General features: G+C 35.7%; 1 protein-coding gene across 1 annotated transcript in view; it reads left to right on the top strand.

The window, feature by feature from the left end:
• Positions 1-7,410, top strand: part of LOC150097253 (THUMP domain-containing protein 1) — a 75,469-nt gene extending 68,059 nt beyond the window's left edge. The window contains exon 4 of the mRNA XM_090406892.1: positions 3,990-7,410. Coding sequence (XP_090263018.1) covers positions 3,990-5,069 — 1,080 coding nt within the window. The 3' untranslated portion in view covers positions 5,070-7,410. The remainder of the gene's footprint in view (positions 1-3,989) is intronic.
• Positions 7,411-17,380: the final 9,970 nt, after the last annotated feature.

The raw sequence follows: 17,380 nt of genomic DNA, 5'->3' as shown, positions 1-17,380 counted from the left end.
TTAGGCTTTCATAATATCTAGTACATTTCTTTAGGGATGCACTAATAGATAATTTTCATGAATGATGTAACACTATCATCTTATTTTTTGGAGGTCTAAAAATGGTATGAAAAGACATTGTTTTGGTCTCTGGATTAGGACTTCATTTTATCTAATATTGGTTTTACTGTAGTATTTGATGTGTGTTATAGATTTCTTTCATTTTGAAAAGGGCATTTTTATTTAAAAAAAAAAAAAAGTTTGGAATAGCCTATTGACTGTCCCCCTCTTTATTTGTATTTATACTGCTGTAAAACCTAACCTTTTGACTTTGAAAACATATACAGCAAATAAGGATTTGACATTGTTAGAATTCAAGAATGAGTGAGTAGAGTTATTCTAAGTGATATGGCCACTTAAACCAAATAGAGAGGAAAGGTTAGTAAAACAGGTGTTTGATGGCAGGAACAAGACCCAGAGGAAGACCAAGATCTAGCATTAATAAACATCAATACAGCAAATAAGCATTGTCTATTGAAAATAGACAATGCGTATTTGCTGTGTTTGATTTAACTTAATGCATTTTAATTATAAAAAAATAATGAACTTATGTCATCTTTAATGAACCCATTGGTGGGTATATATATGTGTGTGTATATAGTTAGGTCCCAACACTAACTGGATTCAAGTCATCTGATATCATTATAAAATGATAATTTTTAGAAAGGATAGACAGAATAGGAGAGAAGGGGCATGCTGCTAATGATATCGCATGATTGAACCCAGTTAGTGTTGAGACCTATGATTGTACTACTAATAACCATTTCATGTGGCAGTGAATTTGAAGCCATCTGGTGTTAGGTGGAATCTAATGATCAATTACATAGTGTGGTGTTGTTACAGACCTGGTGGATCAGTTGCTAGTGATGAAGAAATGCATCACAAAATAGAGACAATGGGCACAAAAAGAGTAATCATAACGGGACACTTTAATTATCCAAATATTGATTGGGTAGCAGTAAAATCTCATGAGAAGAATGAAACTGAATTTATTGAGCTGTTGCAAGTCAATTTCCTCAACAGTATGTGACAGAAGTAATTCAAGGTTAAAGAATGTTAGACTTGTAAATTAAAGATACCAAGAAATTATATACTTGGTTTAATCCTTTATCCAAGTGTAGGTAAACAAGTTTGTGCCTGAAGTATCTTCAGGAGTGGGGCAACTCCTGGTAAAGGTGGTATGACTTTACATCACTTGCCTTAGTATCCCATAATGCAAAGCACATCATTGCAGACATGTATAATGCTATACATTATGGGAAAGGTCACTACCCAGACTGGTTTTGACCTTTATTGAGGTCTCATCAGTGGGAACCAGATCCACAGGTGATACTAAGGTTGAAGCAATGCAGAAGTCATATTTTTCCTATAAGATGTGACATCTTTTGGCAACTCATATAGGAAAATTATGACTTCTGCATTACTTCAACCTTAGTATCATATATAATAGTCTGGGTCTGGCTCCCACTGATGAGACCTCAATAAAGGTCAGAACCGGTCTGGGTAGTGATCCTTCCCATAATGCATAGTATTATACATGTCTGCAAGGATGTGTGCTTTGCATTATGTGATACTAAGGCAAGTGATGTGAAGTCATACCACCTTTACCACAAGTTGCCCCAGTCCTGAAGATACTTCAGGTGCAAACTTGCTTGCTTACAGTTGGATAAAGGATGAAACCAAGTATATAATTTCTTGGTATCTTTAATTTATAGTATAACCAAGTGGAAAAAACCTTCAACAGTGTTAGGCTTGATTATAATGTCAGAGTGTTTCAGTTAAACACGTAACTATTCTGCCTCTGGTTGGTGACAGTGATCATGCAGTATTCACTTGGGAAGTGACTAAGTTTATGAATGTTCCATTCAGAAAAGGTTATATGCTGAACTAAGGTTCAGCATATAAAGCAAGAAATTATGACCAACTGAGGAGTATACTGAGTTCAGCAGAATGGTATCAAGTATAAAAAAATACTTAATAATAATAATAATAAAAATAATAAAAAAATACTTAAATGATGCGATATCAGAATATGTCCTGAGAGTCTGAAGAATAAATAGGGTAGGAGTCAATCTCAAGTTTAATCTGTTCACTTAATCTGTTTAATCTTATTAAGCAAGAGATTAATAAGAAATGGATGAATTGGAAGGAATACCATGTGCATAATGATGTCAGTTCTGAAAAGTGTAAGCAGCAGGCCAGGAGAGTTGCAACTGTGGTATAGAAAGCTAAGTCTGAGTATGAAAAGAAATTGGCTCTGCAAACTAAAGACAACCCACAAGAATTTTTTCAATATACTGTAGGTAAAAGAAAGAATGAATATGAAAAAATAACTCTTCTGAATGCAGATGGTGTGAGGGTGACAGAAGAGGTTGTTTAACTGATGTGTGCCTATTTTTCTAAAATCTATCAACCTGGTGTATGCAACATCAACATTTGAGTTCACTGTTACCTCTTCAATGAATGAAGAAATTCAGGTGTATGAAGAGGAGGTATTAGAGCTGTTTCACAAACTGAATAACAGTTCACCAATAGGGACTGATGGGATACCAGCACAGGTGCTGAAAGAGTGTTCAGCTGAACTGGCTATTCCTTTGACCAAGCTAATATAATTTGAGTCTCAGAACAGGAAAGATTACTAGTTATTATTAAGGTATTATTAGTGGTGTACCACAAGGATCAGTCCTTGGTCCACTGTATTTTTAATCTGTTCATTAATGATATTGGTAAGGATTTGACAGCTGACATACAGCTATTTGCAGATGATGCAAAGATCAGTAAGGTAATCAGAAATGCTGCTGATACAGAGAGTAATTTAGAGTGGAATGCATTGCCTGCTGCAGAACCAACAAATGAGTTTGAGCATAGTTTTGATGAGCACTTTGTGATGGTGAAGACATGATAATTTTTCATATTTGGAAGTCAAAACATTGCATAATTATGTTTATATTAATAAAAGTTATTATTACTTAAACATGGTGGTAGTAATTGTATCAATCATTTTGAATAATTTGAACGAATATATGAAATGAAAATATGACTTCGGCATTATTTCAACCTTAGTATCACCTCTTGGTCTGGCTCCCACTGACAAGACCTCAATAAAGGTCGAAACCAGTCTGAGTAGCGACTCTTCCCATAATGCATAGCATTATACATGCCCGTAAGGATATGTGCTTTGCATTATGAGATACTAAGGCAAATGATGTGAAGTCATTAGCTTCTATGTACAAGTTTCCCCCAGTCCTGATTGTATTTCAGGTGCAAACTTTGTTTGCTTACATTTGGATAAAGGATTAAACCAAGTATATAATTTCTTGGTATCTTTAATTTATAGTATAACCAAGTGGAAAAACTTCCAACAACTATCTCTAATCCAGAGTATTTTAATATTAAGGTGTGACACCTTTTGGCTACTAGTATATGAAAATATGACTTTGGCATTACTTCTGCCTTTGACCTCTGGTCTGGGTAGTGATCCTTCCCATAATGCATAGCATTATACATACCTTTAAGGATATGTGAGACACGTCCAGGGAGTCCAAAGACTCATCGAGGGAAAGTGTGCTAACAGCATCGAACGATTCATCTCCTTCCAACTACTCGCTCAAACTTGCTTAACTTTTTTCGATATACAAGTTGCCCCAGTCCTGATTATATTTCAGGTGCAAACTTTGTTTGCTTACACTTGGATAAAGGATTAAACCAAGTATATAATTTTTTGGTATCTTTAATTTAAAGCAAATATATTTATGCTTGATCTGGACAAGGGTAAGAAAGTAAGTCAGCTGTAATAATAATTAATATTTTAATTATATCGCTCCAATCAGTAATTGTTTTAATACTAATAAATATTATTAGCGGATTATATAGTTCAAATTTAACAAATACTGTATGTTAACTAATATCGTGCACTCATTTATACAAAATAATTGTTTTATCCCTTTCAGGTTCCAGATCCCAACCATTTAGTATCTTTCATCTTTGAGGATATCAAAAACTCACAGCAAAGGAAAAGTAGATATATCCTTCGTATGATTCCTGTAGATACAACTTGCAAAGCATTTTTGGGAAATATGCAACGGGCAATCTTAGACTTGGTTGGAAAATATCCAAAACCTGAAAATGAAGATGATCACTTGTCTTATATGATGGTATATAAAACTCGCAATAACCATCAACTTCTTCGTGATGAAGTATTTGGAGTTCTTAGAGACACAGTCCAAGAAATAAGGCCAATGTGGTCAGCTAAGGTGAAGGATCCTGATGTTATTATTGCTATAGATATCGTGCAATCTGTATGTTGCCTGAGTATCGTGAAAGATTTTCGGACTTTTAGAAAATATAATCTTTCTGAAGTTGTTAATCCGTCTTCACAGAAACCAAAAGTGATAAACGAAGATGGTAAAATTTCAGAAAGTACTAATGACAGTTTTTCAGATTCTCCAGGAAAACATAATATTCTTCTTTCAGACACAAATTCAGTAGTTCCTGAATTAATTGGGGATGTTTCTGATACAGTATCAAAGAAAATAACAGCTGCATCAGAATATGTATCATCTGTTATACCAGATGAATTTAGAGTATTTAATACAGTTAAAGTAAAAACAGAAAAGGAAATGTATACAGAAAACCAGGAATGCAAACCTTTTTCAGGAGATGGGGTGTATGGAGTAAGAGAATTTGATATAGATAAAGATAAAACAGGAGTGAAAGCACATATAACACCGAACTGCACATCTTTCTCAAATGATGAGTTGCATGATAATTTTCAAGATCAGAATGCCAGTACTTTGTCAGAACGAACAGAATTTGATAAAGACAGCATCAAAACAGAAATGGAAGTAAATGTAAAACAGGAATGCATGTCTTCCTCAGAGAATGAAGAATGTGATTATTCCCAAGATCAGATTATCAGCGATTTTCCTCCTATCAGTCAAGTGCCAGTAATTTCACATATATTCACAACAGAAGAAGAAATATGCATAAAGCAGGAGCCCAAGTCTTGTTTAGTTGACACTAAAGATTAGAATATTAATATTTTTTTTTGAAACAATTAGTTTCACCAAGAAGCTGCAGAGAATGATGACAAAATGAGTGCAAAACTAAAAATTATGTGCAATGTACAGAGTAGAAGTAATTTTATAATGATTGCTGTGAATTATTTAAAAAAAAAAAAACATTATGTACATCCTAAAAGTACCCAAACAAGAAAACAAAATAAAAGTTCTCCTTTAAGTTTTAGTAGTGGTTTAATAAGTTTTAAATTCAAGCTTCTATTATTTGGAAATATACATTCTTATTTTTTAATTTAAAAAAGTCATTTTTAATAAAAATTAAAATCTTAGATATATGTTTTGTTAGACATATGTAATTGTTGCCATATATCACAATCATTATATTTCCGATATGTATCTCCCATATAATGAATGTATAAGATATGTGATAGTATTACATGAAAAGTTTGCATTATTACTAACTCTCTATTGACAATTTTTCACCAAATTAGCCTGTTATTTGTCAGGATGTCAGTACTTTCCAGTCTTATATTTCAGTATTCTAAGGCACTTTAACTACATCAGTCTACCTAAATCTTGGTCTTCCTCTGGGTATTTCTCTCATTCTAGCATCAAATACCAGTTTTGCTAACCTTTTCTCCACATTCTCTTTAGATGACCATACCACTTTAGAATTCTCGGATCTTCTCTTCTGCTCATGGCGGGTCGAGTTCCTCAAAGATGAATTTTTGCTATTTCTTTCTGTCTGCTGTCTTTTTATGAAGTTCTATTATGGAGTTTAAGTGGATGCTTTCTTTAATGTTGTCAATCCATTTCTTCCTCTGCTGGGCTGTCCTTCAATTTTACCATTTAATAATATGTTTGGTAGTCTTTCTGGGTTCTCCTAACTCTCTGATCTTACATTCCTAAATGCTAATAGTGTCAACTTTCACCTTAATCTCGTCATTTTTAATATGATTCTGCCATTGTTACCATTTGTTCACTCTTCTAATTTTTCTCAAAACTCTCAAATCTGTGGTCTCCAGCCTTTGATCAAGTGTTTCATTTCTAACCCAGCACTCAGATCCATTAGTTAAAATTGGTTTGAATGCCATGCAGCATTTTAGTGTTTTGACTAATTTCTCTCTTATTTTTATTCATTTGACTTCTTAGTATATCAGCTTTGCTAATTCTGTTGTCTGTTTCCATATTTTATTTGCTATCTTCACTAAAAGTTGTGTCTAAATAGTTAAAATGTTTTACTTGTTCTGTATGATCATAGAACATGTAAAATATTTCAAGTATTTGTCTTAAATTTGTACTTGTACTGAATTTATTTAAAAGTATAATATAAGCTCATAAAGTGCTAAGATTAACATCTCCAATTTTAATAGCAGGCCTAATGCCACTTTCCTGCATAATGTGATCCATAAGATGATGAATAGCAGTGAAGTTAAGAAACAGAGTTTGTATTCTTGTCTCACCTTATTTTACATTCCATCTTCCTGCACTTTCTTAAATTCTAACTTCTGACTGAATGCATTGTTCGTTATAATGTCTTGTTTATATCATATAATTGTATTATTTGAATAGCTTTTTTTCTTGGCATCTTGTCATGTGCCTTTTACACTTTTACAATAGTTAGATCATTATATTCCGGTGATTTTTCAGTGAAAATCTGATGTCTTCAACTTAAATGTTGAAGATAAAATGGTGAAAATCCTGAAGCAATGTAACTTAAAAAGTTTATCATACTACTGGATGTACAAGATGTGCAAAAAAAGTGTCCATGATGCTAAGATCACTAACCCCCCCCCTTTTTTTTTTTTTTTTAGATGACCAGTGCCATGTAAAATATTCTGTATGTGCATTGCCTGTTATGTTGGACAGGCAAGTTGATCTTGAGAAATCTGCCTTGAGGAACATATCAAAGATGTGGAAAAGAAACAAGCATGTAAGTCAGCATTGGCATTTCACAACAAAGAAAAGCATCAATCACTTTGGCAACTTACAAACATGCCATACATAGAATTCAACAACCATGTTAACAGATTTAAAGAGGCTAGTGAAATGATACGATTTCTGACTCAACCTAATAGAAACCAAGGTCTCGTCTAAAACCAACTTTGGTCAGTATATATGAAAACCTACATACAGTGTTAATGATTTCGGGTAGGAGAGAAATTACACATCTCATAGCAATAGTAAGCCATTCATCTGATGTCAATACTATATTCATCATCTGGTTTATGTTCATTCATATCAGTTATTAATTCTGAAATCTGTTAATATATTTTTTCTATTTGCATTCAATATTTAATGTGAAGATGTACATAAGATGTATGAAACTAGTAATTAAACATTTTCTTTCTAATGTGTTGCTTGTCAGACAAGCATAGCCAAATACATCATAGTATACACAAATATATAGTATTTGTCACACTAGAGATCATTTGACAGAACAGATTTTGCATAAAGGGAAAAAATGTAATCAACTGGCATTCGTATGTGCTGTCATTTATTAAGAAAACTATATAGAGAGCTGCACTGACCAGGGCCAAAACAGACTAAAACTGAACTCGGTATATCTTCCCTACACTAGAAATGATAGTGTTGGCTCAAATCCTTTTGGAAGGTGTTCACAAAAACTGGAAAAACTACCAACATATACATTTCAACTCTAAACATTAGAACACTTAAATCTTAGGAAAGATTGCTAGAACTGGAAGCCTTTAAATTTATAAAATGGGATATAATTGTAATATCAGAAGTCAGGCACTTATCTGAAGAGATTCTTGAAAGAAACACACTGGCATGATGTTTTACCATAAAAGCAAAACTGTGGGTCTTCGAGTGGGATTCATAATAAAATTTTTAAAAAAATGGAAGCGATATATAATGGAATTCAAAGGATACTTGGAAAGAACTGCAAGCCTGAAAATAAAACCCATAAACAAAGAGATCTTGATTATTCAGGTATATGTCCTTACATCAAGCCATAGTTTGGAAGAAATAGAAGAGTTTTATAATCATCATGAAAAACTTTAATGCCACAATAGGATTAAGAACATCACAACAGGACAAAGTGCTAGTACCATATGGTTATGGTACTTCTAGAAGTGGGCAGGGAGAATTATTGCAGCAAGACATAATAAAACACTAATGAATTCAGTATTCAAAAAGAGGCTTAGCAGATGGTGGAATCATGTTTCTGTTGATGCTAATAGCAAGAGGGAGATTGACTTCATTCTCTTGCTAAATGCAGGCCTGTTTACCTCTGTACAGGTGCTCAATAATTTTAAATTTAGTACGGATCATAGAATGGCGAAAGGAATGATCTCATTATCAAAACAGAAAAACAGGATCAAGTGTATCAAACCAAATAAACTAAATGTTAATACAATAGACCAACAAAAAGAAAAATACAAAGAATTTTTACAAAAGTGATTGCTTCTCAAAATCTGATAGAAATTGATGTTCAAGATCTTTGCAACTTGACTGAAACTATTGTTAAGTCTTCAATTAAACTTTTAAATAATTCTACTGACAGGAATCTTATTACCATTATTACTTAAATTGCACAATAGAATCCTAAAGGATGAGATTTTCCCTAAGCAATGGCTGAAATCAGAAATAATTCTTATCAGATATAAACAACTACAGGCCTATAAGTGTACTATTATTATTATTGTTATGTGACCCCTCTAGGGAGGGCATCTACTCTACAATTCTATTTCCACCAACTACAATGAACCAGAACTACACCAACGCCATCTACTGCCTACCACTAGTATTTTCACAGACAATCACAAGCATCCAAACCCACAGCCCTTTGGCTGGAGAGCAGATATGCCAACCAGGCTGGCTAAAATTGTTGCATGTTACTATCACATAACTATAAAATTTTTACACGAATAATCCTCAAAAGAATTTGTAACCATCTGGATTCTGAACAACCATACAAACAAGTAGGCTGACCATCTACACACAGTTAATGAAATAGAAAAATATTTAGAATACAATAAACCTTTATTTATATATATGTATGACCTTCATTGACTATAGCAAAGCATTTGATTTGATAGAACATTACACTCTTTTCTGTGCTTTGAAAGACATGGGAATTGAGGAAAAATATCCAGCTACTTCAAACCATTTATGAAAATAGGCATCTATCACGTTGGACGATAGCAGCAATCAATTTAGAATGGAGAGGCATCAAACAAGGTAATCCCATTGCTCCCAAACATTTTAGCAGCCCTCGAAACCATTTTTGGGGACCTGGGTTGGGATGATTACGGTATTAATATTGAGGGAAGATGTTCTGTTTGCTGAAGATGGCTCCCAACTTAATCTGATGATCAATGAATTAAGCATAAAAAAGTAAGGAAATAAGTCTAATAATGAACTATATAACCATAAATAAAACAAAAATAATGACAAACCATGAACATATTCCCATTGATGTTGAAAATACTATAATAGAATATGTAGAGAACTATGGATGATCTCCATTTCAAATTGCTTTGACCTTGAAATCCAGTGTAGAATCGACAGTGCTTGCAAGAGCTACTGGGGGAATGAAGCATTGGATGAAAGGTGACCTCCCCATTTGTCTAAAAAGAAAATTATTAGATATGATTGCCCTGCCATCTTTGACTTATGGTTCCTAGAGTTTGGCATTAACCACTACACGAACAAAAAAAAAAAAGCTCCGAAGGGCAATGGAGAAAAATTTACTTGGAGTATCCAAACTAGACAAAATAAGGAACAAGGACTTAAGAGACCTAACAAAAATAAAAGATGTTATTTGGAGAGCTAGGAAATCAAAATGGGATTGGGCAGGTCACTTGGCAAGATATCAAGATGATAGATAGCCACAGAGAACAACGGAATGGCTGCTGAGAGGAGTCAGAAAACCTGGAAGACAAAAAGATTGAGTGATGACATTGAAAAATGGCTCACATGGACAAGAGTGGTCCAGTATAGGAGAGGTTGGGGGAGGCCTTTGCCCTGCAGTGGGACATGTAGGCTAACAATAACATGAATTAATAAATATGGTGAACAAGTGAACCATAATGTCAGACTTGCTTTGAGTTCAGGTGTGACCCCAATTCCCCAAGCACAAATTAGCTAATTTGTGCTTGGGGAATAAAAACTAAACATTGTTTTGCATGCTAATAAATTCAGATAATAATCCACTAGGATGAACGTATCCATGATATGAAATATTCAGCTATGCATAAAGGAATAAGGATAACACCATTTAAACAACCAGATCCACAGTAATCGTTTTGCTGTAGAAGAATTTAATATGTATTTTGTGAATGTATATATGAAACATTGAAACTCAAGCTATGAAACCTCATAGCCTGAGTTGCTTCAACCGTAAATCGAAATAGATCAAACTAAGACTCGGATATCAAAGTAGAAATAATGCAAAAGTCATATATTTCCCGTATATATGTATAAGTTAGTCAAAGGGTATTGCACCTTATTACTAAACTCTGGATTAGAGATAGATGTTTCTAAGCTTTTCTTCGTGTTATTTCCAAGTTAGTCTGTCTCTGGCATGGCAGGTGATTTTTTTTTTTTAAATCTTGGAAACGGGTTTTTGATTCTGTAACCTCAAGAAAATTGACCATAGAACCCATGCCATTTCAGACAAATTGAGTTAGGTCAGGGACCAGGAGATGAGATCAATACTTATATAATTAGTGATTGCCTTCAGCCAGCTATATCTGATTGGCTACCAGTAGAAATTGAATTTCCCCATTAGTCTCTAAAAGACAGGATTAAAATGACTTTACCTCTCTATAAGGGAATAAAAGGAATCAGCTGATTTTTATATATATATAAATTAATTGAAATATTGAAAGCAAACATAAAAAACACCACAAAGAAACATCGTACCACTATAAAATTGACTATAAACCACAGTTAAGTTTGAACTGAAACTACAGTCCGGGCTAAAGTTCTATTGTTAGACTATCTGCGAGCGTCTGACTTCACGAGTGCGTAAGTATCTGATAGCAGAGCTAAATGAGTCCGGTAAATTGTAACTAAGGTTACAATTTACCGGAATCCAGGACAATTTCTTTAGACTCAACTATGCTGTGTTCTACCTCGTCGTGGCATATATGAAGGTTTGATGTGATCCAGTTTATCTCATGTTGGCGGCCTTCACTATTTGTGTTCACTGAGAACAGGACATGGTTTGAGAGGGCGCTTGCTCTGGTTCTGTTGTAAGCAATGTCCCTTTGATGTTCCTCGAGACGTAGGAGGATGGACTTCTCAGTTTGGCCATAATATGGTTTCCTGCAGTCACATGTGATTTTATACACTTCTGGAAACTGGAGAGGGTTGTGGGCCTGTTTGGATTTGCTTAGAATTGATATGAGTTTAGGAAGGGTAGAAAAGCACGTTTTTTTTATGTTAAATTTTTTCAAAATTTAACATAAAACATAAGAGTTTAGGAAGGGTAGAAAAGCACGTTTTTTTTTATGTTAAATTTTTTCAAAATTCTTAGTTTCTGGGAGAGTGAGCTGATGTACTGTAAAGAGATATTCTAGGTTTGCTTAGAATATCTCTTTAGCTGAAAGGATTAGCGATACCAAACGCAATTTAGCTCTTCTCTTTACCGAAAAATCATTTTTAGAAGACCAGTTATCGGCATCCTTAGATTGCGTGTCATGGGACTACATTCAAGAAATCAGCACACGTCGGGTCTTAAGATCTCAAAACATAAATAAATATAAGCTAATTAGAAAGTTTAATTCACTCCAAGAATGTCCTATCCCTAAAAATCATCATGAAAGATTCAAAAAAATTAGTGATAAACAAATCGTCGTACATTTTTAATCATGACGAAGAACAAATTCTCGCAAAAGGTCTTTTTGTGCTTTCGCTTAAAACAATTCCTAGAGAATTGTTTCTAACCAAGATAGAAAAGGCTGCTTCGCTAATTCCTATCGCAGAGGCGAGTTTACTGCGCATGGAGGCAATATTTTTGATCAAAAACGCAAAACCGCCATCTGATAACATCTCCCCTGGTGAAAGACTAGCCATTAAAAATCTTAAGAAGAACAAGGATATCATCAACCTCCAAGCTGACAAGGGTAATGCAACTGTAGTCCTAAATAAAACAGATTACAGTAACAAAATCTTAACATTGTTAGAGTCAGATACATACTCGGAGATAGAGAGAGATCCAACGAGGGAGATACATAACAAAACCAACAACTTTCTAAAAAAGACCATGGAACTTCCACGAAACATACGCCTTTCTCTTCGTTCTTTACATCCGCTCATCCCCAGATTATACGGCCACCTGAAGGTACACAAGAAAAATTGTCCACTAAGGCCTATCGTTGATAGTATTGACTCACCTACATATAGGTTATCAAAATATCTAGAATCATCCTTTAAAGGTTTTTCAGGAAAATCTCCTTACATGAAAAATTCAAAATACTTCGTCTCTAAAATTAAAAATATAAAGTCAAGAATTTAGATATATCATGGCGAGTTTGACGTGGTAGCACTCTTCACAAATTTTCCAACTCAAGAGGTTCTTAATATTTTAAGTAACAAGATCTCAAAAAATATGTTTGCTCTTGTATCACGTTGTGCTAACTCAGGCTACTTTTAGTCTGAAGGAAAAATTTATAAACAAAATAAGGGATTGGCAATGGGCAGCCCGCTGTCTCTAATACTAGCCAACATTTTTTTCGAGGATTTCGAAGAAAAGGCAATCTCCTCTGCTACACTTAAGCCTAAAATATGGCTCGGTACGTTGACATATTAATTATTTGAGAATATGGTATAGATAATCTTCACATTTTTTTAACTCACTTAACTTCCACCCAGACATCAAACTGACCATAGAAATTGAAGAAAATGGATCTCTGCCTTTTTTAGACGTCAAACTTACTAAGATGTCTGACTCCATAAAAATCTCGATCTTCAGAAAATTAACGCACACGGATAGATACCTGCATGCGTCATCACACCACTATCCAGCACAAAAATTGGGTAATATCTCCGCTCTAGCGCATCGTGCCAGGTCTGTATTGTCAGACAAGGAAGAGCTAAAAAAATGAACTACCGCATCTAAAAAGAATCTTCGCAAATAATGGCTACTCTTCAAAAACTATTAATAAACAACTGTACTACCGTCATCAAAACAACTTAGAAACACAGGACAATCCCAAAGGTTATATCTCTTTACCGTACATCAGCTCGCTCTCCCAGAAACTAAGAAGATTTTTGAAAAAATTTTTGGTCGATTAGTAGAGCCACTGCTACTAATGGCTCATTAGTAGCAGAGCGCGGTTAGTAGTTGGAAGGGGTCCAATCGTTCGATGCTGTTGGCACACTCTCCCTTGATGAGTCTTTGGACTCCCTGGAGGTGTCAAATAATAATAATAATAATAACGTGCTTTTCTACTCTTTTTAAACTCATCAATTCAAAGAAACCCAAACAGGCCCACAACCATCTTCAGTTTCCAGGGATGTATAAAATCACATGTGACTGCGGGATACCATATTATGGCCAAACTGAGAAGTCCATCCTCCTACGTCTCGAGGAACATCAAAGGGACATTGCTTACAACAGAACCGGAGCAAGCGCCTCTCTCAAGCCATTTCCTGTTTTCAGTGAACACAAATAGTGAAGGCTGCCAACATGAGATAAACTGGATCACAACATCAAACCTTCATATATGCCACGACGAGGTAGAACGCAGCATAGTTGAGTCTAAAGAAATTGTCCTGGACTTTCATCACATAAACAGCAACCTTAGTTACAATTTACCAGAGTCATTGAGCTCTGCTATCAGATACTTACGCACTCGTGAAATCAGACACTCGCAGATGCCAAACAATAGAACTTTAGACCGGACTGCAGCGTCAGTTCAAACTTAACTGTACTTTATAGTCGATTTTGTAGTGGTACGATGTTTCTTTGTGGTGTTTTTTTATGTTTGCTTTCAATCTTCTCATGCCTGAAGAAACATGTTGTGTGTTAAATAAAATTGTCTAATTCTCGGAATTGAGTCAGTAAAAAATATGAATATATCTTCATACCGAGTAACGGATATATATACAGGGTGTTCGGGATAAATTTGACATATTTATAATTAATTATATTTTTCCGTAAGTTACATGTATTAACACACACTTCTCTTCATTTAAAAGTTTGGACCCTTCTTCATTCATATACAAGATGTCAGAAAGGATGGATAGCTGGAACCCACCTGAATCATGGAAGAGAATAACTTGTATCATGATGATTCGTGCCCGCCATCAAAATAAGGATATTACGACTGCTGCCCAATGCTCCCTGAATACAGTAAAAACAATCAGGCATGAACTAGAGACTTGCAATGGTGACTACGAGGATGTAGCAAGAAGAAAGATCCCTAGCAGACGATCTGATTGCGTTCGTACAGCAGAATTCCTCGCAAATCTGCAGGAACAGGTGTTGAAGAACCCTGGCATTGGAATTCTGGCTTTGTTCGTGGAGTTGCTAACTGTAGTCAAGCCCTGGATAACAAGAGTAGCCAATGGTAGGCCGTATGTATGGCAGCAGGATTCGGCCCCTTGCCACACCTCTGGGAAAAGTCAAAAATGGTTGTCTGAAAATTTCTACGACTTCACCAGTCCAAATGTTTGGCCTCCAAACTCCCCAGACCTTAACCCCATGGATTATTTTGTATGGGGCGCAGTTGAAAAAGACACCAATCGCACTTCCAGTAATACAAAAGCCCAGTTAATGGATAAAATTAAAACAGTTTTTGCGGCCCTTCCCAGGGAGACTGTAGCATCAGCTTGTTCGAGGTTCCGAAGCAGAATTGAAGCTGTGATCGATGCTAATGGTGGTTATTTTGAGTAAATCTTGTTGATAGTATTGTAATTAACTCTGCCTGTAATGTTTTTTTGTCAATTCATTAAATTTAATAGATACAAAGATTTTCTTTTTCCTTACGAAACTGTCAAATTTATCCCGAACACCCTGTATATATATATATATATATATATATATATATATATATATATATATATATATATATATATATATATATCCTTATGATGCAAACACCTGCTCAGATTGAATAACAGAAATCATCCTCACAGAAATGAAGGCCATCATCTCTAATTTCACACATCATTCTTGATCATCAAGTGTATCAACTCCGTATAAGAAAAAAAAAAAAATCAGCATTCCACTAGCGGCTCAAAACCAAAACTCCAGATACACACCCGATGTCTGCGTTGCTACTCACAACACGTACAAAAATTATCAACGTCAAATCAGATACTGAAAAGAACACATGCTGCAGTCTTTTGTTCTGACCAAATAGCAGTTGAGCCTTCTGATCCCTATCGTCTTTGCATGTGGCTTGCCCATCTGTTTCCACCACACTTACCTCCTGATGGTACTATAGTAACATCGTCCAAAGAAAAGGCTGGCTTATTGGCAGTACTCGTCAAAGTTCCTGCATTGTTACCCAAGTTAGTTTTCCTCACTTTACTATGAACTGCTCACTTCATACTAACCCTGGTGTTCTGAAAGAAAGAAACCAGAAGACTTCTTAATAATGTGGACATAAACAAGACATCTGGTGCTGATGGTATTCCACCTATTAAAATCATGTGCTCCAGAATTAACACTTCAGTCTATCCTATTCAACTTCTGCGCCGACTGGAGACCGACTAGCTAATTATTGACCAGCAGTATGTATACCAACACTTGATTTGCAGCTCATACAGCCTATACCACTTCCCTCTAATTTCATGGAAGAATTTGGAGAAATTGAAGTAGTTGCTCTTGACCTCTCTAAAACATTGGGTTTGGCACAGAGGCCTTCTCAACAAACCATAGCGTCCTCTGATGTTCCGTCTATCTACAATGGGATTACCTGCTTTCTCAATGTTGTTCATTACGAATCATCGTGGATAATTTTTTTGGGTGTTTCAAATTAAAGTATCCATACACAGAGCAATCTGTAAAGAAAACCAGTGGACGAACTATTCTAAGACTTGATGAGTGTCCTAAAGAGATCGTGAGAAAGTAATTTTGATATTAAGATAATTAGTTAATAATGACTGATTGGGGAAATATGGCGATGTGAGCGAGAATTGTATCATTATTATTAATATGCTCCTGTCCTGTGGGGTGATGGTAATGGCCCTTTTTATTCTTTCTCTTTACTTTTCTTCCCATATCTTTTCTGCTTCTCCCGAGTCTTTATTAATATCCTTTCTTACAAACCACCATCACTGGGATTCAACACCGTGCTGCCATGTTTGCTGTGAAGTGCGACCCGTGAACATCTGGAAAGGGGATCCAGATAGTCTTGCACAACTTTGGCCTCTGCTTCGACAAGACGGGCAGTCCTTGATGGCCTAGCCAGGATCAATCGGCTAGTAGGCTTGCCTGCAAGGATGTCAGGATCCAGTGGCGCACCCAGAGGGGGGGGAGGCAAGGGGCCCGGGCACCCCCCAAAGAAAAGGAAAAAACACTAGAAAAATTTCCAAAAATCTTTTCCTAATTAAAATTCATTTTTTTTATTTATATTGTGTGCTACTTATGAATTAGCGATCACTGCAGATGCTCAGTTATAGGTCGTATGCGATGTGTAGTGTGTATTCGCAAAACGTCTACTCAACTCGGCCCCCCCCCCCAAAGGTTAAATCCTGAGCGCTCGGCCCCCTCCAAGAGTAAATCCTAAGTGCGCCACTGCCAGGATCTAAGGCTTTCTGTGGTGGTGGTGCTGTTGATATAGCGTCCACGGGAGACCTGGCATTCCACTACCAAGCACAGTCACTGCGTCTATGTTTGTGACTCCATGGTGAATGGGGGAGCTCTGGTACCGAACCAAAAATCCCCTTGAGTATGAAGTCTTCATCCTCAAACGTTTCGAGGGGCCTAACAAAGTCCAAACCAAGTACGGAAACCGTAGTACAGCATTTGATATCAGAAACAAAAAATATATGGTACCAGTGTTTTTGATCAACCATGGCGAAAGGTGAAAATCCAATGGGAAAAATGTCACCCTTCTTTATTCAAAAGGTTTTAGGACTGATAGTGCTTTCCAAAACTGTTAGGGAATTCCGTTCTGGTGATATCCTTGTGAAAACTTTATGTCAGTAACATTCCAAGAAACTACTGAGAGCAACACTAATGGGAGGAATACTAGTCACAGCAACATCTCATGAAACACTCCTCTTGTAGAGGAGTGATATCAGAATGAGAACTCCTTGATGTTCCTGATGAGATATGTTCAGAGTTTAAAAATCAGTGAGTGACAAGCATGAGCAACATCCTGATATACAGGGAAGGT

The sequence above is a fragment of the Typopeltis vanoorti genome, chromosome 17 (genome assembly GCF_054136105.1).
Source record: "Typopeltis vanoorti isolate ZY-2024b chromosome 17, IOZ_Tvanoo_1.0, whole genome shotgun sequence".
NCBI lineage: Eukaryota > Metazoa > Arthropoda > Arachnida > Uropygi > Thelyphonidae > Typopeltis > Typopeltis vanoorti.
This window is presented reverse-complemented; position numbering and strand designations above follow the sequence as displayed.